Raw genomic sequence first — 25,454 nt, 5'->3', positions numbered from 1 at the left:
CACTGTGGGGATGGTGTTCTTTGGGTGGTGAGCTTTGTTGGTTTGTCGCAAGGCATAGTGTTTACCTTGGTGGTCAAAAAGTTCAATTTAAAAAAAAAATCTGACCACAATAACTTCCTCCATATATTTGAGGACTCTCCCACGTTTTGTGGCAAACTCAAAATGAGACTTACAATATTTGTGTGTAGGTAAAGTTTTTTCTCTGCCCACTCTTCCATAAAGGCGACCCCCATGAATTGTACGACTTATTGTGGTCATATGGACAGATACTCTAGTCTCTGCTTGGGAACTTTGCAGTCCTTCAGGGCTACCTTTGGTCTCTGTGCTGCCTGTCTGATTAATGCCTTCCTTGCCCGAGCTGGGCGGCCCTCTCTTGGCAGGTTTGTTGTGGTATCATGTTCTTTCCATTTGATTATAATGGATTTGATTGTGCCACAGGGATCATCATAGATTGGGATATTATTTTATAACCAAACCCTGACTTGTATTTCTCAACAATTTTGTCCCTGACTTGATTGGAGATCTCCTTGTCTTCATGGTGTTGCTTGGTAGTGAAGCCTCTTGCTTCATGGTGTTGCAGCCTCTGTGGCATTTCACAAAGTAGTGTATATACTGATAGACCATGTGACACTTAGATTGCACACAGGTGGACGTCCTTTCACTAAGCATGTGACTTATGAAGGTAAATGCTTGTACCAAAATTTTTTAGGGGCTTCAAAGCAAAAGGCGTGAATACATGTGAACATGCCAATTTTTAGTTATTTGATCCAATAAATTTACTTCATATCTATATTTTTCTCACTTCACTTCACTAACTTAGACTATTTAGTGCTGATGTATCACATTCAAATCGGACTACAAAAATATTTAAACATAGGTTGCAATGTAATAAAATAAGAAAAAAGCCAATGGGGTGAATACTTTTGCAAACCACTTTATATACACTGACGAACAAAGAGGTAACAATATTTATGGCTTTCAACACTACCTGAATCCTTCTGGGCCTGCTTTAAATCAGATTCAAGCATTTCTCAAACAAAATCTGATCCTAGGTCTCTTCTACACGTTCCCAAACTTGGGGCATACTGGTCGAGTCACTCGAGTATGTATACAGCTTTTCAACTCTACATTCAAGTGTTCGATTGGGTTGAGGTCTGGGGCTAATCAATCACTTCTACTTCATTGTCATTGAACCATTTCTTCATAAATCTTGACCGTATGATTCAGGCCATTGTCCTGCTTGAACAGTATGTCATCCTTTTCATACCCAAATGACTCAAGTGTCTGAAGTAACTCTTCTTGCAGGATGCTCACATATAGCTCAGCATTGAGACCACCTTTAATCCTGATCAAGTAACTAATGCCTATGGCTGTGAAACAACCCCATATCATCAGGCTCCCTCCAATAGACTTGACAGTTCCTTCAATTTCTTGATCCATTAGCCACTTTTTGGTCTATAGACTTTTGTTTCATCTCTCCAAATCACTCATTTCCAATCTTCTACTATTCACTTTTTGTATTGATTTGCAAACTCGAGCCAATGCTTCTTATGACGATATTGAAGTCGAGGCTTCTTTACCTTTTTTTGGGCTACCATTTCAAAGTTATGTAACATTCTTGGCATGGTGCTTGCATGGATGTCTGTAATCTCACTATTAAGAAGAATACGAGCCAACTCCACTGCTGTGTTTGGAACACAAGGACTGATAGACCTTGTGATGAGCAGACTTGTTGGCTTCAATTTTGTGCCTGGATGTCCACTTTCTGGCTTTTGAATTGATAGACAGTTTCGTATTCTTCCAACTGTCAGAGCACTCACATGATGCAGTTTGGCAATTTTCTTCTTCTTGATGGTTGCACCTTGATTCGAACTAGTGACCTTTCACTTGGGAATCAACTTAATAACACACTGAGCTATTCGGGAATATGAGAAAAGATTGTAATTTGTAGTTTAAAGGAAGGAAAATATTTTCCACCACTACAACCAAAACAGTAATAATGCAGTGACATGACAAGAATCAGCATAACTAATCTTATGCTAAGTCAAATTTATGTATGAGATAGACAAGATGATTTTCAGTAAAATGATCGTAGTCTCAAGTTCAAAGCTATAGTGGATGAGGAGATATGGAGTATGAAAGTCATAAGGTCAAAACAATGCAACATTTTTGCACGTCAGTGTACACAGTGCAGACCAAAAGTTTGGACACACCTTCTCATTTAAACATTTTTCTGTATTTTCATGACTATGAAAATTGTACATTCACACTGAAGGCATCAAAACTATGAATTAACACATGTGGAATTATATACTTAACAAAAAAGTGTGAAACAACTGAAATTATGTGTCATATTATAGGTTTTTCAAAGTAGCCACCTTTTGCTTTGATGACTGCTTTGCACACTCTTGGCATTCTCTTGATGAGCTTCAAGAGGTAGTCACCGGGAATGGTTTTCACTTCACAGGTGTGCCCTGTCAGGTTTAATAAGTGGGATTTCTTGCCTTATAAATGGGGTTGGGACCATCAGTTGTGTTGTGCAGAAGTCTGGTGCATACACTGCTGACAGTCCTACTGAATAGACTGTTAGAAATTGTATTACGGCAAGAAAAAAGCAGCTAATTAAAGAAAAACAAGTGGCCATCATTACTTTAAGAAATGAAGGTCAGTCAGTCTGACAAATTGGGAAAACTTTGAAAGTGTCCCCAAGTGCAGTTGCAAAAACCATCAAGCGCTACAAAGAAACTGGCTCACATGAGGACCTCCCCAGGAAAGGAAGACCAACAGTCACCTCTGCTTCTGAGGATAAGTTTATCAGAGTCATCAGCCTCAGAAATTGCAGGTTAACAGCAGCTTAGATTAGAGACCAGGTCAATGCCACACAGAGTTCTAGCAGCAGACACATCTCTAAAACAACTGTTAAGAGGAGACTTTGTGCAGCGGGCCTTCATGGTAGAATAGCTGCTAGGAAACCACTGCTAAGGACAGACAACAAGCAGAAGAGACTTGTTTGGCCTAAAGAACACAATGACTGGACATTAGACCAGTGGAAATATGTGCTTTGGTCTGATGAGTCCAAATTTGAGATCTTTGGTTCCAACCGCCGTGTCTTTGTGCGACGCAGAAAAGGTGAACGGATGGACTCTACATGCCTGGTTCCCACCGTGAAGCATGAAGGAGGAGGTGTGATGGTGTGGGGGTGCTTTGCCGGTGACACTGTTGGGGATTTATTCAAAATTGAAGGCATACTGAACCAGCATGGCTACCACTGCATCTTGCAGCGGCATGCTATTCCATCCGGTTTGTGTTTAGTTGGACCATCATTTATTTTTCAACAGGACAATGACCCCAAACACACCTCCAGGCTGTGTAAGGGCTATTTGACCAAGAAGGAGAGTGATGGGGTGCTACGCCAAGATGACCTGGCCTCCACAGTAACCAGACCTGAACCCAATCGAGATGGTTTGGGGTAAGCTGGACCGCAGAGTAAAGGCAAAAGGGCCACCAAGTGCTAAGCATCTCTGTGAACTCCTTCAAGATTGTTGGAAGACTATTCCCGGTGACTACCTCTTGAAGCTCATCAAGAGAATGCCAAGAGTCGGCAAAGCAGTCATCAAAGCAAAAGGTGGCTACTTTGAAGAACCTAGAATATAAGACAAAATTTCAGTTGTTTCACACTTTTTGTTAAGTATATAATTCCACATGTGTTAATTCATAGTTTTGATGCCTTCAGTGTGAATGTACAATTTCCATAGTCATGAAAAAACATAAAAATCTTTAAATGAGAAGGGGTGTCCAAACTTTTGGTCTGTACTGTATATATATATATATATATATATATATATATATATATATATATATATATACACACTGTATATTGTACTTCATGATAGTGGTAAAATTTCTTCGATAAGACTTGCGTTTATTTGTGAAAAAAACTGAAATTTCGCAATTTTCAAACTTTGAATTTTTATGCCCTTAAATCACAGAGATATGTCACACAAAATACTTAATAAGTAACATTTCCCACATGTCTACTTTACATCAGCACAATTGTGGAACCCAAATTTTTTTTTGTTAGGGAGTTATAAGGGTTAGAAGTTGACCAGCAATTTCTCATTTTTACAATACCATTTTTTTTTTTTAGGGACCACATCTCATTTGAAGTCATTTTGAGGGGTCTATATGATAGAAAATACCCAAGTGTGACACCATTCTAAAAACTGCACCCCTCAAGGTGCTCAAAACCACATTCAAGAAGTTTATAAACCCTTCAGGTGTTTCACAGGAATTTTTGGAATGTTGAAATAAAAATGAACATTTAACTTTTTTTCACACAAAATTTACTTCAGCTCCAACTTGTTTTATTTTACCAAGGGTAACAGGATAAATTGAACCCCAAAAGTTGATGTACAATTTGTCCTGAGTACGACGATACCCCATATGTGGGGGTAAACCACTGTTTGGGCGCATGGCAGAGCTCGGAAGGGAAGGAGCGCCGTTTGACTTTTCAATGCAAAATTGACTGGAATTGAGATGGGACGCCATGTTGCATTTGGAGAGCCCCTGATGTGCCTAAACATTGAAACCCCCCAAAAGTGACACAATTTTGGAAAGTAGACCCCCAAAGGAACTTATTTAGATGTGTTGTGAGAGCTTTGAACCCCAAAGTGTTTCACTACAGTTTATAACGCAGAGCCGTGAAAATAAAAATAATTTTTTTTCCCACAAAAATTATTTTTTAGCCCCCAGTTTTGTATTTTCCCAAGGGTAACAGGAGAAATTAGACCCCAAAAGTTGTTGTCCAATTTGCCCTGAGTACGATAATACCCCATATGTGGGGGGAACCACCGTTTGGGTGCATGGCAGAGCTCGGAAGGGAAGGAGCGCCATTTGGAATGCAGACATAGATGGATTGGTCTGCAGGCGTCACATTGCGTTTGCAGAGCCCCTAATGTACCTAAACAGTAGAAACCCCCCACGAGTGACCACATATTGGAAAGTAGACCCCCCAAGGAACTTATCTAGATGTGTTGTGAGAACTTTAAACCCCCAAGTGTTTCACTACAGTTTATAATGCAGAGCCGAGAAAATAAAAAATCATTTTTTTCTCACAAAAATGTTTTTTTAGCCCCCCAAATTTTTTTTTTCCCAAGGGTAACAAGAGAAATTGGACCCCAAAAGTTGTTGTCCAATTTGTCCTGAGTACGCTGATACTCCATATGTTGGGGTACACCCCTGTTTGGGCGCACGGGAGAGCTCGGAAGGGAAGGAGCACAGTTTTACTTTTTCAACGCAGAATTGGTTGGAATTGAGATCGGATGCCATGTCGCGTTTGGAGAGCCCCTGATGTGCCTAAACAGTGGAAACCCCCAATTCTAACTGAAACCCTAACCCTAGCCCCAACCCTAACGCTAGCCCCAACACTAACTCTAACCCTAGCCTAACCCTAACCCTAGCCCTAACCCTAACCCTATCCCTAACCCTAGCCTTAACCCTAGCCCTAATCCTAACCCTAGCCCTAATCCTAATGGGAAAATGGAAATAAATAAATTTTTAAAATTGTATTATTTCTCCCTAACTAAGGGGGTGATGAAGGGGGGTTTGATTTACTATTTATAGCGTTTTTTTTTAAATAGTTTTTGCGTCTTCACATTTTGAGAGCTATAATTTTTCCATATTTTGGTTCACAGAGTCATGTGAGGTCTTGTTTTTTGCGGGACGAGTTGACGTTTTTATTGGTAACATTTTCGGGCACATAACATTTTTTGATCGCTTTTAATTCCGATTTTTGTGAGGCAGAATGACTAAAAACCAGCTAATCATGAATTTCTTTTGGGGAGGCGTTTATACCATTCCACATTTGGTAAAATTGATAAAGCAGTTTCATTCTTCGGGTCAGTAAAATTACAGCGATACCTCATTTATATAATTTTTTATGTTTTGGCGCTTTTATACGATGAAAACTATTTTATAGAAAAAATAATTATTTTTGCATCGCTTTATTCTGAGGACTATAACTTTTTTATTTTTTCTCTGATGATGGTTTATGGCAGCTCGTTTTTTGCGGGACAAGATGACGTTTTCAGCGGTACCATGGTTATTTATATCTGTTTTTTTGATCGCGTGTTATTCCACTTTTTGTTCGGCGGTATGATAATAAAGCATTGTTTTTTGCCTTTTTTTTTGTAACCGCATTCACTGAAGGGGTTAACTAGCGGGACAGTTTTATAGGTGGGGTCGTTACGGACGCGGTGATACTAAATATGTGCACTATTAAGTCCCAGGTCACCTCGACGGGATAGTACATCATATGGGATTAAGGGGTTAATGATAGTAACGTCACCGAAAGACAAGCTCTCAGAGGGGTCAGATTTCTGACGCATTTCCAAGGTACTCGGACCTTCTTCGTCAGGGATACTGACCTAGTACTTGTCTAGCCTTTGATCCCTAAGCTTGTCTTTTGGTGATGTCACTACCATTAAGCCCCGCCCTCCACACGATCTCACGGCAGCGTCTCTCAGCCGAAGCACGCTCCCGCACAGTCATCTAGCTGCTCTGCAATCACGGAGGCTTGATCTATCAACCAGGGAGGATGCTCCCTGGTGTTCCACCGGACTTACACCTCCAGCTGAGCAGCACAATTATCGACTGAGGGCACCTTGTGAAGCGCTAACTGCAAACTAATCGAGTCTACAGCCATTTCTGCACATCTAGTGAACAAATGTAAGTTTTTGCCTCCTCACACACTAGATATCTTTTTGGTTTCCCTATAGGTGTGTTCCATAGGTTCTTAGTATATGATTCTTCATACACATATTTCTTTGATTAACCATAGTGGGTGGTTATAAGAGAAACAGCGACCATTGGAAGCGAAGGTGTTTTTATGTTTTATGTTTAGTGGCTTTCACGGGCAATAATCAGCAACAGCACAGAGGCTGACCTGACATCAGCAGCCTCCACTACCCCCTTCTTTTCCCTACAGGTGTGCCAGTGCATCACTTGCTTGGCAATATATATATATATATATATATATATATATATATATATATATATATATATATATATATATATATACAGGTCCTTCTCAAAAAATTAGCATATAGTGTTAAATTTCATTATTTACCATAATGTAATGATTACAATTAAACTTTCATATATTATAGATTCATTATCCACCAACTGAAATTTGTCAGGTCTTTTATTGTTTTAATACTGATGATTTTGGCCTACAACTCCTGATAACCCAAAAAACCTGTCTCAATAAATTAGCATATCAAGAAAAGGTTCTCTAAATGACCTATTACCCTAATCTTCTGAATCAACTAATTAACTCTAAACACATGCAAAAGATACCTGAGGCTTTTAAAAACTCCCTGCCTGGTTCATTACTCAAAACCCCCATCATGGGTAAGACTAGCGACCTGACAGATGTCAAGAAGGCCATCATTGACACCCTCAAGCAAGAGGGTAAGACCCAGAAAGAAATTTCTCAACAAATAGGCTGTTCCCAGAGTGCTGTATCAAGGCACCTCAATGGTAAGCCTGTTGGAAGGAAACAATGTGGCAGAAAACGCTGTACAACGAGAAGAGGTGACCGGACCCTGAGGAAGATTGTGGAGAAGGACCGATTCCAGACCTTGGGGAACCTGAGGAAGCAGTGGACTGAGTCTGGTGTGGAAACATCCAGAGCCACCGTGCACAGGCGTGTGCAGGAAATGGGCTACAGGTGCCGCATTCTCCAGGTAAAGCCACTTTTGAACCATAAACAGCGGCAGAAGCGCCTGACCTGGGCTACAGAGAAGCAGTACTGGACTGTTGCTAAGTGGTCCCAAGTACTTTTTTCTGATTAAAGCAAATTTTGCATGTCATTCGGAAATCAAGGTGCCAGAGTCTGGAGGAAGACTGGGGAGAAGGAAATGCCAAAATGCCTGAAGTCCAGTGTCAAGTACCCACAGTCAGTGATGGTGTGGGGTGCCATGTCAGCTGCTGGTGTTGGTCCACTGTGTTTCATCAAGGGCAGGGTCAATGCAGCTAGCTATCAGGAGATTTTGGAGCACTTCATGCTTCCCTCGGCTGAAATGCTTTATGGAGATGAAGATTTCATTTTTCAGCACGACCTGGCACCTGCTCACAGTGCCAAAACCACTGGTAAATGGTTTACTGACCATGGTATTACTGTGCTCAATTGGCCTGCCAACTCTCCTGACCTGAACCCCATAGAGAATCTGTGGGATATTGTGAAGAGAAAGTTGAGAGACGCAAGACCCAACACTCTGGATGAGCTTAAAGGGAACCTATCACCCCGTTTTTTTCGGTATGAGATAAAAATACTGTTAAATATGGCCTGAGCTGTGCATTACAATAGTGTAGTTTGTGGACCCCGATTCCCCACCTATGCTGCCGAAATACGTTACCAAAGTAGTCATTTTCGCCTGTCAATCAGGCTGGTCAGGTCGGATGGGCGTGGCTTCTTCCCCCAGATATTGCGTAGTTTTCCATTGGTGGCGTAGTGGTGTGCGCATGTCCAAGGTCCCCAATCCTGCACGGGGGGGTGAAAATAGCAGCGATGTCCGTTATTCCATTGGTAGTCGGTGGGCGCGGCCATCTTCCTTTGGCCGCGCGTGCGCAGAAGCGGTGCTCTGCTGGCCGTGGCTTCAGGAAAATGGCCGCGGGATGCCGCGCGTGCGCAGATGGAGAATCTATGCCACGAAGAATTGAGGCAGTTCTGAAGGCAAAAGGGGGTCCAACCCGTTACTAGCATGGTGTACCTAATAAAGTGGCCAGGGAGTGTATATATATATATATATATACACACACACTGTATATATATATGGTAGCAAAGACAGGAAGGCTAGGGTTAATTCCTAGTTGTACAGGTGCTGATTAGATCACCTGGCTGACCTACATATAACCAGGCGTGTTCTGCTTAGTCTCGTCACCTCAGGAAAGCTGATCAGCGCACTCTTATGTATGGCTAAGATCACAATCTCCTATGAACGCCAGCAAAACACTGGCATTCACAGGCATATCATAGTAATAGGCACGGGGTATTCAGAAGACCCCTAACTGTCGTAGCAATCCATTGGCAACACACAATCATAGGTGTGTGGATGAACGTGCTCCCTGCTGGCGTGTATTAAATTCAGAGATTGACAGCGTCATTTACCATGTTAACAGCTGCACGTGCAGCTCTGCTCCACCACTGGCTGTTGAAGGCACATAATGGCTGATTAAATCAGCCATCATCTGCCGGGAAAGATGTGGGCTTGGCATGTGACGGCAGAGACACAACTTTGACTGAAAACAGCATATGGCCCTTAAAGGTCATGAAGGGGTTAAAGGGGTTGACCATTCTTAAACTAAAAGTCTGCAGTCACTCTTCATGAATATGAATTCTCATATTATGTGCACTGTGAGGATTATTCAGTGTCAGCCCATGGAAAAGCCCATCATGTGAAAGCAAGTATGCAATATGTATACTCCTGGCCATATTCATTGTAGATTGTAAGCTCTTACGAGCAGGGTCATCATAATTTTGCTTTAATTATTGTATTATCTTTAATATAGTTACTTATTACTTGTATATGAACTGTTAAATTGTAAGGTGCTGCAGAACTTGTTGGTGCTATGTAATAAAAGATTATTATATTCAGACTTGATAGCTGCGGCCTTGTTCAATGCAAAAAATGTCACAAATAATTAAGAACAGCTAGACACTTACTGACAAATGTGTACGTAAAATATCAATAAATTAAATAAAAGATGAAATTAATTGTGCCAAATTTAATGACATGGTCATAGCAGGGAGAGTACAGGTTTTTTTTCTCTAAATGGAAAAGTGATGAAAACTATAATTAATCTATGACACATAGTGGAAACAGAAAGACGTGCCCCATTACTGTCACAAAAAAGGAGGGCTGAAAAATGTATGTGTACTTAGGCAGAACATAACATTTCAGAACATACCCAAGTACTAATACTTTTGCCCCCACAATCACATGTATACATTCTGACTTTGAGAACATTTACACAGTTTTATCCTTGGCCTTTACTATGTCAGTCCTCCCAACTCACATTCAGACTAAAAATGAAGGAAAAGGTTCATTTCCTTTCAGTCACAAATGTTCTCATTCCATTCATGCTTGCTGAAATGTCAAGGTCAGTGGCTGTTAAACATTAATAAGTGCGTAATCTTTATCAAACAATTCACCAAGTACTGGATGTGTCAGGTAGGAAGTAGCCCATAAACAAGACAAGGCTATTAAATGATTAAAATAACTGAGATTTCCTATACTTCATGCGTCTCACTATTTCCCCGCCGTCTCCATTCAGCTGAGGAAATCGGTCTGTGCTGTTCTTTCACATCCTCATTGACAGGAAGTCATGAATGTTTGTTTTGACAACTGCATTGGCTTCCTCTAATGTTTCCAGTACCATAAATTTAGCTTGTTTTCCACCTGTCTGATAACCTCTCACACACATACATGATGTGCTCCACAAGACAGGCCATTCTGTGTGCAGTCACAGTCACAGTCCAATGAACAAAATTATCATCCTAAGATTTTCATCTTTTATATTGGACGTCCAGATGTGGTTTTTATTCCTTAGTAGGATTTCACTTGTCATAACCATTTCTAGAAAAGTCCAGTTTTCCCTTTGCTAATCCTAAACCAATCTGAAAACCTTTTAACTCTAAAATTACTTAAAGAAAACCATAGCATCATCCATAGAGAGACCAATGTTATACAATTTTTCTACTAAATGATTTCATTGTCTTTTTAAAGATGATGTTTGTCTCCTTGACTAACTGCCTGTCCACTTCAGTTTGCTTTTACAGAGTTCTTAGGTTAGGTAATCCTATGAATATGATAAATGGTTCTCCTGTAGATGTCCCTCTTACATATGCTGCAGAAAATAATCAATGCAATTTAAATTACACTTATTATGAGGATTTATGTATTATTGCTTTAAAAAGTTGGCAATGCTTTCTGTAATATCTTTGTATATCAGGAGGCTATTAATAGAGGTGACATCATGGCGGCCAATGGCACTGATCTCATCACAGAGTTTATAACCTGTGCTGGAAATGAATTAAATATAATGCTCAGGACAAAATGGTAGAGCACTTGACCTTTCAATAAATTCCCTATGGCACGTGATATCATAAAAGCTATGAAACAATCATAATCACTACTCTAATTTACTTTACTAATCTGAAAATTATCATTGCCCCTGGCTGTATGCTCAAGAGATGGCTTTATAACAGATACCACATGCACTAATCAATCAGGTGACATCTAACACAATAAGCCCAATTCTATCATCAGTATAGCAATACACTGCTGTTTACAGGTTCTACTCTTCAGCTTTATCCCTGAGTAAAGTTTGACTTGAGTTGTCTTATTCTTAGCACTGTGAATCTCCGTGGTTATTTATTTCCTACCTTACCATATCGCAATTTCGTGTCACGCTGTTATGATGCTGTTGATCTTCGGGATGAAATCTGACTAGAGGTGTCTGACTACTCTGCCAGCCGATACAAGTACTGTTTGCTGCACATATAGAAAAGCTGTCCTGCATGATCATAATTCTCTTTTGGTACAATGAGGATAAACAATAAGTCTGGTCCTTATCTAAAAGTGATCCCATTGTCCATATTGAAAATGTAACTGTGCATGGTAGATGTGCAAGCAACATGCTTAGTGCCCTCCTTTACAATGATAGCACTGTTTCTCAAGACTGATCCCACTTTCTTTAGTTTAAAAATGCCCTCTTCCCTATGATGAACACACATAAATTATGTGGTCACAGTGACCAGAGAGTCAATCTAGTCACAATTTAGGCAGCACAGTTCAGAGGTGACACAATATAGTGGCTGAGAGCCAAGTGCTCCTGCGTTCTCTGGAGCGAGCCACAGTCAGACTCCCCTGGCAATATTTTATCTCACAGAAAATAAAACAACTGGCAGTTGTAAATTGGAAGTTCTGGATCCTTCTCTATTGGTCAAGAGAGAGTTGAAATCCCCCATACACATTAGACTGTATGCAGATCCCACCAATATCAGCAGGCTTGGCCGATATTAAATGAGTGTTCTGAAAGTTAAAAAGTTTTACACTATCCATCCTATTGGGTACAACTTTCTGATTGCTGAGGGTCCGACCACCATCGCCCCCACTGATCTCAAGAATCAGAATTCTTCAAAGTCCCAGCTGAATGGTGCAGAAGTCAATCATGCACACTGCCTCTCTGTCCATTCCAATAAGAGCTCAGAAGATCAGTCTAACGCTGCACTCAGCAATCTTTGGCACTCCCATTAAGAATAAATAGAGCGGTAGTGCGTATGATCAATCTTCACTCCATTCAGTCGTGGCTTTTTAGGGGTTTGGTTTTTAGGAATAATGGGGGTCACAGCGGTTGGACCCACAGTGATTGGAAAGTTATCCCCTATCCATTAGATAGGGATAACTTTTAAACTTGAGAACACTCCTTTAAACTTATGTGTATGAGATTCTTTATAAAGCCCATACTTCTTAGATATCTGTTGGCCAACAGCTATCCCTCCCATATACATCAACACATGGCTTAACCTTCTTATGTTCTCTATGGGGAAAGAATAGTGAGCTGTACCATAGCTGCTGCCAGAGACATGACAGGAAAAGATCGGGCTTTGATACAGATGAGATGGCCGGCATGTTTGGCCGACTTTAATTTGTGTGAATGCCTTTAGACTTCTACTGTACTTTTACCTGCTGAAACATGAATGGGTGATACCTTAAACCTTTTCTAAATCTTCTTTAGAATAATAATACAAAAACTTTAAAACCTTATACACCATGTTCCAAATTATTATGCAAATTGGATTTAAGTGTCAAAGATTTCATTGTTTTGTTTTTCAAATAAACTTGTGGATGGTATTGTTTCTTAGGGCTAAATGGATCACTGAATTCAATCTACAACTGTGATTAGTTTTCCAGGTGACTCTAATTAAAGGAAAACTACTTAAAAATGATGTTCCACATTATTAAGCAGGCCACAGGTTTCAAGCAATATGGGAAATAAAAAGGATCTCTCTGCTGCTGAAAGCGTTAAATAGTGCAAGGCCTTGGACAAGGTATGAAAATATTAGATATTTCACAAAAGTATGAGTGATCATCATACTGTGAAGAGATTTGTGACTGAAACAGAGCACAGAGTTCATGCAGATAAAGGCACAATGAGGAAGATTTCTGCCAGACAAATTCATTGGATTAAGAGAGCAGCTGCCAAAATACCATTACAAAGCAGCAAACAGTTATTTGAAGCTGCTGGTGCCCCTGGAGTCCCTCAAACTTCAAGGTGTAGGATGCTTCAAAGGCTTGCTGTGGTGCATAAACCTACTATTTGGCCACCCCTAAACAGTGTTCACAAGCAGAAACGGTTGCAGTGGGCCCAGACATACATGAAGACTAATTTTCAAACAGTCTTGTTTACTGATGAGTGTCGAGCAACCCTGGATGGTCCAGATGGATGGAGTAGTGAATGGTTGGTGGATGGCCACCATGTCCCAACAAGGCTGCGATGTCAGCAAGGAGGTGGAGGAGTCATGTTTTGGGTCGAAATCATTTGGAAACAGCTGGTAGGGCCCTTTAAGGTTCCTGAAGGTGTGGAAATGACCTCTGCAAAGTATAGAGTTTCTGACTGACAACTTGCTTCCGTGGTATAAAAAGTAGAAACATGTGTTCAGGAGCAAAATCATCTTCATGCATGACAATGCACCATCTAATGCTGCAAAGAATACGTCTGAGTCACTGGCTGCTGTGGGCATAAAGGAGATAAACTCATGGTGTGGCCACCATCTTCCCCTGAACTCAACAAAGAAATACAAGCAGAAACTCTCCAAAAACTCTCAAGTTCAATGGACACAAGAATTGTGAAGGTGATACCAAAGAAGGGTTCCTATGTTAACATGTAACTTGGCCTGTTAGGATGTTTTGGAGTTAAATAGCTTTTGTTCAGTGAATGTGACCTCCTAATGCTGCAAATTCCACAAAAGAGCTTTTTCAGTTCTTTAAAACATATCAAATGTTTAGAAATTCTACTGCGCCTAATAATTTGGAACAGTGCATTTTGAGTTTTTATTCATTTTGGAGATTATACTGTTATCATTGTGAGGTTTCTTCAATAAAATTTGATGTATACACTAACAGGTGATGACTTTTATTAGACTGTCTGTCATTTGCATGAATCATTTAAAAAATCCAAGAAAAATGTCATTTGCATTATAATTTGGAACATGGTGTATGTGACCCAGGCCTTACTAAGGACACTATTTTATATGTCATTGGTAATGAATAATACACTACATCACCCTCTGACAACAGTTTGCTGCCAGCTGCTCTTCAGTAAATTCATCACACAGTATGACAACTTTTATACATTCTCAAACTGGGAGCTGCATGGGAACATTTTGCCTGGTTTTAATAAAAAAAAAACAACTAATCTTGAAAAGCAGGCTTTTCTCATGCGTCACTACAAATATAAACTAGTTGTCTCTTACAGGATTTTCCTGTTAGCAACAGTGGCAGTAAAATGTACTAAACAAACATGTTATCTTTTTTAGGAAGCTCCACTAATGAGGAATTGACGTTCTTCCCTACTGATAAAAAAGCATTTGACTTCCTACACATGAAAAGTTGAAGTTCAAATCTACATGAAAATTTTTTTGCTAAGTAAAAAATATCAACTAAAATGTCATAAAATTGCTTTTTGTCATAGGTGCACTAGCTATACTAAAGAGTAAAAATACTAAAGATACGTGTAAATACCAACCAGAAACATAAGACTAAAGGCCAAAAAGACCCCTTGATTCATCTTATAATATTCCCTTTTTTATTTTGATGCTGAAAATGTTTTTCCCAAAAGGGTTTAAATTTACTTTCTGTAGATTTTCAAGCCACATCTTCTGTCACTTTGTTCTAAGCATCCACAATTTTCTGATTTCTGCCGATGTTTCCTAGAGCCGTAGCTAAGCTTTCTTTCACCTGTTGTGTGTAAATATACTAGCCAAAGGCTTGTCACAGCACTCTCAGCACCTGGGATACATGCCTACATGCCCTAGTTGTCTCCCCCAACTATGTCCCTGTTTTCCATCCATGTAATTTTACAGTGTGATCCCTGCTGTGTTTAATTCCTCTATAAAACCACTTTGTTTTGAACCTTATTTACAACTTTTGAGGCATGTGCCCACGATCAGTAAACGCTTCTGGTTGGATGCTGAGTACTTGTGCAGCGTCCAACCCACAGCATCCACATGTTACAGCAAAGTGGATGGGATTTCAAGAAATCCCAAGTCCACTATGCATCCACAAACGAGACTGACATGTGGCGCGCCTCTCGAGACTCTTTTCTTGTTGCTCTGGTCTGCCACTTATTACACACAAAAAAGATAATAAACGGATTTCTTCACCACATGTATCATTTAATCAGTAGTATAGCACTAATATGGCCCTGTTTGTAGTTTATATACCAAAATCCTGCTGACACATTCTCTTTAAGTGTCTCCTGATAAGCTCTGAGCTTGAAAGCTTCCACCATTGTTGTAACACGTCTTTGGACCTGTTTGTTTGAACTTTGTATGGAGTTGTTCTTGCTAGAAACGGAAAGGGCAGTGGAGCTCCACATTTGTGGTAATCACATTTAGGCCATGTTCAGTATTTAGCCAGTTTTTCACATCAATATTTGTAAGTTAAAATCAAGAGTGGAACAATCAGAGAAAAGGTATGATAGAAACATATGCACCACTCCTGCACTTTCAAATGGCTTACAAAGGCTTACAATACTGAATATGTAAATGAGGTCAAACATGTCACATATATGTGACATTATAGTAAAATACCATCAATCATTAGTATGAAACCAGTCAGTCAAGAAAAGTGCTAATTTTTATATTAAAAAAAAGTTTAGCAAAATAATGGAAGAGTATGTATTGTGTGTCTTATTATGCATGGACAGGAGCACACAGCCACCTGCTCAATCTGCATTAACTAAGCCAGGATCCAGGCTCCACCAAGATTGAAAGATTAGAAAGTAAGATTTATTCCTCTACTTTCATTAAATGTCACTTAGACATCTTTTTAACTCTTTGAGTAAACATAATGTAAAGATCCAACCAACTACAGGAATACAGTAGATGTGACTAGTCCGGAGCTACAGCTAGCTGGCTTCAGGCAACACCAGACTAGTCAACTCTATTGATATAGTCCCATGTTGGATCCACAAAATATGCGTTCTCTGAAAAACTGGAGAATTTTAGAGAAAAACATACCTGGGTGCAGGCAGTATGAAAAATTTCCTTTAATTGCTGCTCTAGCTCAATAGTAGAGCAACAAAAAATCTCCATATAGCTTTAACCCCTTCATGACCCAGCCTATTTTGGCCTTAATGACCTTGCCGTTTTTTGCAATTCTGACCAGTGTCCCTTTATGAGGTAATAACTCAGGAACGCTTCAACGTATCCTAGCGATTCTGAGATTGTTTTTTCGTGACATATTGGGCTTCATGTTAGTGGTAAATTTAGGTCGATAATTTCTGAGTTTATTTGTGAAAAAAATGGAAATTTAGCGAAAATTTTGAAAATTTTGCAATTTTCACATTTTTAATTTTTATTCTGTTAAACCAGAGAGTTATGTGACACAAAATAGTTAATAAATAACATTTCCCACATGTCTACTTTACATCAGCATAATTTTGGAAACAATTTTTTTTTTCGCTAGGAAGTTATAAGGGTTAAAATTTGACCAGTGATTTTTCATTTTTACAACAAAATTTACAAAACCATTTTTTTTAGGGACCACCTCACATTTTGTGGGTTCTATATGGCTGAAAATACCCAAAAGTGACACCATTCTAAAAACTGCACCCCTCAAGGTGCTCAAAACCACATTCAAGAAGTTTATTAACCCTTCAGGTGTTTCACAGCAGCAGAAGCAACATGGAAGGAATAAATTAACATTTAACTTTTTAGTCACAAAAATGATCTTTTCGCAACAATTTTTTTATTTTACCAAGGGTAAAAGGAGAAACTGGACCACGAACTTTGTTGTCCAATTTGTCCTGAGTACGCTGATACCTCATATGTGGGGGTAAACCACTGTTTGGGCGCACAGCAGGGCTCAGAAGGGAAGGAGCGCCATTTGACTTTTTGAATGAAAAATTGGCTCCAATCTTTAGCGGACACCATGTAGCGTTTGGAGAGCCCCCGTGTGCCTAAACATTGGAGCTCCCCCACAAGTGACCCCATTTTGGAAACTAGACCCCCCAAGGAACTTATCTAGAAGCATAGTGAGCACTTTAAACCCTCAGTTGCTTCACAAATTGATCCGTAAAAATGAAAAAAGTACTTTTTTTTCACACAAAATTTCTTTTAGCCTCAATTTTTTCATTTTCACATGGGCAACAGGATAAAATGGATCCTAAAATTTGTTGGGCAATTTCTCCTGAGTACGCCGATACTTCATATGTGGGGGTAAACCACTGTTTGGGTGCACGGCAAGGCTCGGAAGGGAAGGCGCGCCATTTGACTTTTTGAATGGAAAATTAGCTTCAATCATTAGCAGACAACATGTCGCATTTGGAGAGCCCCTGTGTGCCTAAACATTGGAGCTCCCGCACAAGTGACCCCATTTTGGAAACTAGACCTCCCAAGGAACTAATCTAGATGTGTGGTGAGCACTTTGAACCCCCAAGTGCTTCACAGAAGTTTATAACGCAGAGCCATGAAAATAAAAAATTATTTTTTTTTCCTCAAAAATGATTTTTTAGCCCACAATTTTTTATTTTCCCAAGGGTAACAGGAGAAATTGGACCGCAAAATTTGTTGTGCAGTTTCTCCTGAGTACACTGATACCCCATATGTGGGGGTAAACAACTGTTTTGGCACACGTCGGGGATCGGAAGTGAAGTAGTGACGTTTTGAAATGCAGACTTTAATGGAATGCTCTGCGGGTGTCACGTTGCGTTTGCAGAGCCCCTGATGTGCCTAAACAGTAGGAACTCCCCACAAGTGACCCTACTTTGGAAACTAGACCCCCAAGGAACTTATATAGATGTGTGGTGAGCACGTTCAACCCCCAAGTGCTTCACAGAAGTTTACAACGCAGAGCCGTGAAAATAAAAAATCATTTTTCTTTCCTCAAAAAAGATGTTTTAGCAAGCAATTTTTTATTTTCACAAGGGTAACAGGAGAAATTGGACCACAATATTTGTTGCCCAGTTTGTTGTGAGTACGCCGATACCTCATATGTGGGGGTAAACCACTGTTTGGGCACACGTCAGGGCACGGAAGGGAAGTAGTGACATTCGAAATGCAGACTTTGATGGAATGGTCTGCGGGCGTCACGTTGCATTTGCAGAGCCCCTGATGTGCCTAAACAGTAGAAACACCCCATAAGTGACCCCATTTTGGAAACTAGACCCCCCAAAGAACTTATCTAGATGTGTGGTGAGCACGTTCAACCCCCAAGTGCTTCACAGAAGTTTACAACGCAGAGCCGTGAAAATAAAAAATCATTTTTCTGTCCTCTAAAATTATGTTTTAGCAAGCAATTTTTTTATTTTCGCAAGGGTAAGAGGAGAAATTGGACCCCCATGATTGTTGCCCAGTTTGTCCTGAGTATGCTGGTACCCCATATGTGGGGGTAAACCACTGTTAGGGCGCACATCGGGGCTCGGAAGGGAGGGAGCACCATTTGACTTTTTGAACGCAAGATTGGCTGGAATCAATGGTGGTGCCATGTTGCGTTTGGAGACCCCTGATGTGCCTAAACAGTGGAAACCCCTCAATTCTAACTTCAACACTAACCCCAACACACCCCTAACCCTAATCCCAACTGTAGCCATAACCCTAATCACAACCCTAACCCCAACACACCCCTAACCACAACCCTAACCCCAACACACCCGTAACCCTAATCCCAACCCTAACCCTAATCCCAACCCTAACCACAACTGTAACCCCAACACAACCCTAACCCTATCCTTAACCCTAACCACAAGCCTAATCTTAACCCTATTTCCAACCCTAGCCCTAATTCCAACCCTAAGGGTACTGTCACACTCTGCAACTTTCCAACGATCACGACCAGCGATACGACCTGGCCGTGATCGTTGGAAAGTCGTTGTGTGGTCGCTGGAGAGCTGTCACACAGACCGCTCTCCAGCGACCAACGATGCCGAAGGCCCCGGGTAACCAGGGTAAACATCGGGTTACTAAGCGCAGGGCCGCGCTTAGTAACCCGATGTTTACCGTGGTTACCAGCGTAAAAGTAAAAAAAAAACAACCATACATACTCACATTTCGGTGTCCTTCAGGTCCCTTGCCGTCCGCTTCCCGCTCTGACTGAGTGCCGCCGTACAGTGAGAGCAGAGCGCAGCGGTGACATCACTGCTGTGCTGTGCTCTCACTTTCCGGCCGGCAGACAGTCAGAGCGGGAAGCAGACAGCAAGGGACCTGAAGGACACCGAAATGTGAGTATGTACGTTTTTTTTTTTTTTTACTTTTACGCTGGTAACCACGGTAAACATCGGGTTACTAAGCACGGCCCTGCGCTTAGTAACCCGATGTTTACCCTGGTTACAAGCGAACGCATCGCTAGATCGCTGTCACACACAACGATCCAGCGATGACAGCGGGAGATCCAGCGACGAAAGAAAGTTCCAAATGATCTGCTACGACGTACGATTCTCAGCAGGGTCCCTGATCGCTGCTGCGTGTCAGACACTGAGATATCATATGGATATCGCTGGAACGTCACGGATCGTACCGTCGTAGCGATCAAAGTGCCACTGTGAGACGGTACCCTAACTCTAATTCCAACCCTAACCCTAAGGCTATGTGCCCACTTTGCGGATTCGTGTGAGATTTTTCCGCACCATTTTTGAAAAATCCGCAGGTAAAAGGCACTGCGTTTTACCTGCGGATTTCCAGTGGATTTCCAGTGTTTTTTTGTGCGGATTTCACCTGCGGATTCCTATTGAGGAACAGGTGTAAAACGCTGCGGAATCCGCACAAAATTGACATGCTGCGGAAAATACAACACAGCGTTTCCGCACGGTATTTTCCGCACCATGGGCACAGCGGATTTGGTTTTCCATAGGTGTACATGGTACTGTAAACCTGATGGAAAACTGCTACGAATTCGCAGCGGCCAATCCGCTGCGGATCCGCGGCCAATCCGCTGCGGATCCGCGGCCAATCCGCTGCAGATTCGCAGCCAAATCTGCACTGTGTGCACATGCCCTAACCCTACCCCTAACCCTACCCCTAATTCTAACCCTAGTTCTAACCCTAACCCTAGTAGAAAAAGAAAAAATATATATATTTTATTTATTTTTATTATTGTCCCTACTTATGGGGGTGATAAAGGGGGGGTCATTTACTATTTTTTTTATTTTGATCACTGTGATAGGCTATATCGCAGTGATCAAAATACATCAGAAACGAATCTGCCAGATGGCAGATTTGGCGGGTGCAGTGCGCATGCGCCCGCCATTTTGGAAGATGGCGGCGCCCAGGGAGAAGCCGGACGGACACCGGGAGGCCCGGTAAGTATGAAGGGGGGTGATCGGAGCACGGGGGGAGGGGGGGGGACCGGAGCACAGGGGGGGGGACCGGAGCACGGGGGGAGCGGACAGAAGGACGGAGGAGCGGACAGGACGACTTAGGGGGGCGGACCACGTAATGGAGCACTGGGGAGGAGATCGGTGGGTGTGGGGGGGACAGATTAGGTTTTCCAGCCATGGCCGATGATATTGCAGCATCGGCCATGGCTGGATTGTAATATTTCACCGTTTTTTTTGGTGAAATATTACAAATTGCTCTGATTGGCAGTTTCACTTTCAACAGCCAATCAGAGCGATCGTAGCCACGAGGGGGTGAAGCCACCCCCCCTGGGCTGAAGCACCACTCCCCCTGTTCCTTCAGATCGGGTGAAATTGGAGTTAACCCTTTCACCCGATCTGCAGGGACGTGATCCCTCCATGACGCATACGCTGTGTCACAGGTCGGATTGGCACCGACTTTCATGACGCAGCGTATGCGTCAAAGGTCGGGAAGGGGTTAAAGGGAACCTTTCACTAAAAGTACCCTGGTCTAACCTCCTGGATAAGAGGGAGGGGCACCACAGGTAAATTTAGCCATGTTTCATTACAAACCCTTTGCTTTGCAGCCACTATTACATCACTTGTCAGGTTCAAAGTTAAACATTTGGTTACAGGTCCTCTGTGATGCATGTAACACACTCATCAGTAGCGTAGCTACAGGGGGGGCAGAGGGTACGGGCGCCCCGGGCCCGGTGCTCTGAGGGGACCCACCCTGAGCTACGCTACTGTAACTGCATCGGCGCACGCAGCGCGCTGATACAGTTACATTCTGTGGCAGAGCAGGGAGAATCGATCTCCCTGCTCTGCCGCCCGGCCGCTATGGGGCCCCTGAACAGGCCGCCATCATCAGGAGATCAGCTGTACCGGCATTTAGCCGATACAGCTGACCGCAATGATGGGAGAAGGAGCGCTCCTTCTCCCATCATCCTTGTCAGTGTCGGCGTCTGACGTCGCCGACACTGACAGCGGGTGCGATGACGTCACTGCCCCGTGCCCGCTGTCAGGAGATCAGCGGGAGCAGCGCAGGAACTAGGAAGAAGAGAGGTGAGTATTTATTTTTTAGTTATTTATTTTTATAATGGGTGCTGCTGCCTTATTACAGGGTCTGCCTATGGGGGGGCTGCCTTATTACAGGGTCTGACTATGGGGTGCTCCCTCATTACAGGGTCTGACTATGGGGGTGCTGCCTTATTACAGGGTCTGACTATGGGGGTGCTGCCTTATTACAGGGTCTGACTATGGGGGCTGCCTTATTACAGAGTCTGACTATGGGGGGGCTGCCTTATTACTGGGTCTGCAGCCTCATTACAGGGTCTGCCTATGGGGGTGCTGCCTTCTACTACAGAGTCCGCCTATGGGGGTACTTACTGCCTTATTACAGGGTCTGACTATATGGGGGTGCTGCCTTATTACAGTGTCTGCCTATGGGGGCTGCCGTATGCTATAGAGTCTGCCTATGGGGAGTGCATTATACTATATTGTGGACTATTTGGTGCATTATGCTACTGTATATGGAGGCTATCATACAGTATGGAGATTACAGTGTGGGGGTCATTATACATTGTTGGAGCCATCAAACAGTTTGGGGGCTACTAAGGAGTCAGTATACTGTGTGGGTGCATTATACTGCGTATAAGAGAGCATCATGCTGTGTATAGGGGAGCTGTACAGGGGGAGACTCAGGACTTTATTAAATGTAAATTGGGCACTTACTGTTATAGGGGAACTCAGGTTACTGTGGCTATCAAAGGGGCACAGAGGGCATTATTACTTTCTAGGGGCAAAATATGGGCACTGTTTTCTAGGGCACTTGCACCTGGCATTACTATATTGTAGAGAGTTGCTTTAGAATTTAGAGGGCACAGAGAACCACACAGCAGGTGCAGTAATAGGGTCACATACGGCAGCAGCGGCTCAGTATTGGGGTATCAGCAGGATGAGGAGTTTGTGCAGGTTGGGAATAGATGTTGATGGGGCTGGAATATGAGAAGTTAAATGTGTCTTTGTTGTATTCTCTGCAGCCGAGTTGTAGCTGGAAGAAGTTGTCATGTCGGTCTGGGCCAGATGGAAAAGACGGGAAAAGTGAACGATTCCATCAGAAAGGATGTCAGGAGTAAGTCACCATCTGTAGTTGTGCTGTGATCTCTTATATGTTCTGTAGGGCTGGTATCTACCACTGATCATATGGCGGTAATATCCATATTGGTCTTTATTTAGAGATCTTTAGTAACAGCGCGGTCATCTGCTGAGGTTGTCCTCCACTATTAAGGGGCGTCACCGAGTTGTAATCAAGATTACCTAGTTAGGGGCCCACTCAGAAGTTTCGCCCCCTCTGAACCAAAACCCTAGGTACGCCTCTGACACTCATACAAGGGTAACAGGAATAATATAGCCTACAACACAGAGAAACCACAACCACCCCACTGGTTCCTGTACAGACTAGACTATACCCAAACGCACAACTTAAAAACAGCACCTTAGACCTGGATCCCTAAAAGGCTGTCGAGGGGTTTCTCGTACCTCCAGAGGAACCAGAGGGGGCACGCTGTGCACAGGAGAGGGAAAGTGTGCAGAGGGATATGAAGGCCCAGGGTGAGGAAACTTTAAACATGTGCATGAAGGGGAAATAAAGAGAACTAAGGAGCATAATAAATGAAACAAGAATAATCCGCCACCAACCTAACTGAGGAGAAAGGAAAGGAGATGGCAGACAAACAAACACACAGCAGAAATACAAACACTGTTTGCCTAGGAGGGAAAATCCTTTAGCTGAAGAGCTGGAACTCCTTAGCACTACTCCACTTAGAAGTATAGACAGCAAGGAAGTGTAGTGAAGGGAGAATGTATATAGCCCAACACAGAATGGGATAGCACAACCAAAACAGGACAATGGGAAACACCTGAAGGAACAGTCCCAGAAAGCAAAAATAAAAAAAATAAAGGCAATAGGAACCATCAGCATAAGGACAGGGAAGAAAAGGGCAACAGCTCAGAAGACCGGAGAATTGACCATGGAGTTTAATCCTCAAACCGAGACAAGCAAACCTCTTTAAGCATAATTTGATCAGGTGATTGACATCCACGCATCTTTCCGAAATGTCAGAATATTGATATTTGTTATAAATTTCTTAATACTTTGCAGTACACCAGTTCTATAGTGAATAATAGCATACCGGCTCAGTTGACATATCTCCAGGAGTTTTCTCAACAGCAACTATTGGGGATGTTGGTTCTGGAGGAGGAGGTGCTCTACGCTTCTTCACCTCAGTTCTAGCACCAATCCCAGAAATATTGCTCAGTGACAATGAAGCACCAAGTACACTAGAACGTGAATTCAAAGATGGGGAGCTTGGAGCGGTTGAAAAGCCCTGTAAAGGAAAATGAGAACATAAGCAAGACATGAAATATTGTCCACTGCTCTTGGTGACACATATTACATTATAACAAACAGCATGCAGCTCTAAAACAATTGCCATTTACTTTGCTGACAGCATGGTAAAAAAATAATATGAATGGTAAATTATTTCAATTGTAATTTATAAGAAATTTTTACATGGAGTTATTATTTAGCAAAATTCATATTAACCAATATGCATTACTTATCTCAATTATAATGTGTGTCTACACTATTAATGTCATTTACATATATACCATCCTTAACCTAAAAACACTACTGATCTGCATCTCTACATTTTATCGACTAATACTGTGAAGCCGGAAGCATTCCGATCTACCCAGGTTGTGTTTTGTCCATAAAAAATAGTATTAAAATGCCATTTTGGAAAATGAAAACAATAACCTGCTTAGCAGTTTTTTGGCTATTACTAATTTTTTTTTTTATTGGAAACATTTTGACTGCACATAGCCACCATGTGATCAAAGGTTCATGCATATTACCATATAAAACCTCTAATTTAACCACAATAGTAATAGAACTTCTATACTCAATTACAACTTTTTTGACCGAATTTCTCATGTAGGTTCTTAGGGTACTGTCACACAGTGCCATTTTGATCGCTACGACGGTACGATTCGTGACGTTCTAGCGATATCGTTACGATATCGCAGTGTCTGACACGCAGCAGCGATCAGGGATCCTGCTGAGAATCGTACGTCGTAGCAGATCGTTTGGAACTTTCTTTCGTCGCTTGATCACCCGCTGACATCACTGGATCGTTGTGTGTGACAGCGATCCAGCGATGTGTTCGCTTGTAACCAGGGTAAACATCGGGTAACTAAGCGCAGGGCCGCGCTTAGTAACCCGATGTTTACCGTGGTTACCAGCGTAAACGTAAAAAAAACAAACAGTACATACTCACATTCCGGTGTCTGTCCTCCGACGTCACCGCTGTGCTTTCCGGCCGCTGTGCTTACACAGTGCAGAGAAGCTGAGACGCCGGGGGACAGACACCGGAATGTAAGTATGTACTGTTTAGTTTTTTTACGTTTACGCTGGTAACCAGGGTAAACATCGGGTTACTAAGCGCGGCCCTGCGCTTAGTAACCCGATGTTTACCCTGGTTACCCGGGGACTTCGGCATCGCTCCAGCGCCGTGATTGCAACGTGTGACCGCAGTCTACGATGCTGGAGCGATAATCATACGATCGCTGCGACGTCACGGATCGTGCCGTCGTAGCGATCAAAATGGCACTGTGTGACAGTACCCTTAGTCTCACCGATTGATGTATTTTTGCTATCTGTACAATTTTTTTTCTTCATAAGAAGTATGCGACTGTGCTGTGAAAAATTAACCCATGTGCTGTGAAAAATTAACCCAGTATATGCAAGAGGTATGGCTGGTAGGGAAGAGCAA

The 25,454-nt window shown here is 42.1% G+C and overlaps 1 protein-coding gene across 5 annotated transcripts in view; it reads right to left on the bottom strand.

Moving 5' to 3' along the window:
* COBL (cordon-bleu WH2 repeat protein) overlaps nucleotides 1-25,454 on the bottom strand; it is a 957,553-nt gene that overhangs the window by 352,601 nt on the left and 579,498 nt on the right. For all 5 annotated transcript variants that reach the window (XM_077269351.1, XM_077269353.1, XM_077269349.1 and 2 more), the window contains one exon: nucleotides 23,814-24,008. In XM_077269351.1, coding sequence (XP_077125466.1) covers nucleotides 23,814-24,008 — 195 coding nt within the window. The remainder of the gene's footprint in view (nucleotides 1-23,813; nucleotides 24,009-25,454) is intronic.

The sequence above is a fragment of the Ranitomeya variabilis genome, chromosome 6 (genome assembly GCF_051348905.1).
Source record: "Ranitomeya variabilis isolate aRanVar5 chromosome 6, aRanVar5.hap1, whole genome shotgun sequence".
NCBI lineage: Eukaryota > Metazoa > Chordata > Amphibia > Anura > Dendrobatidae > Ranitomeya > Ranitomeya variabilis.
Note: the sequence above shows the minus strand (reverse complement) of the source record. Positions and strands in the feature narration are given on the sequence as shown.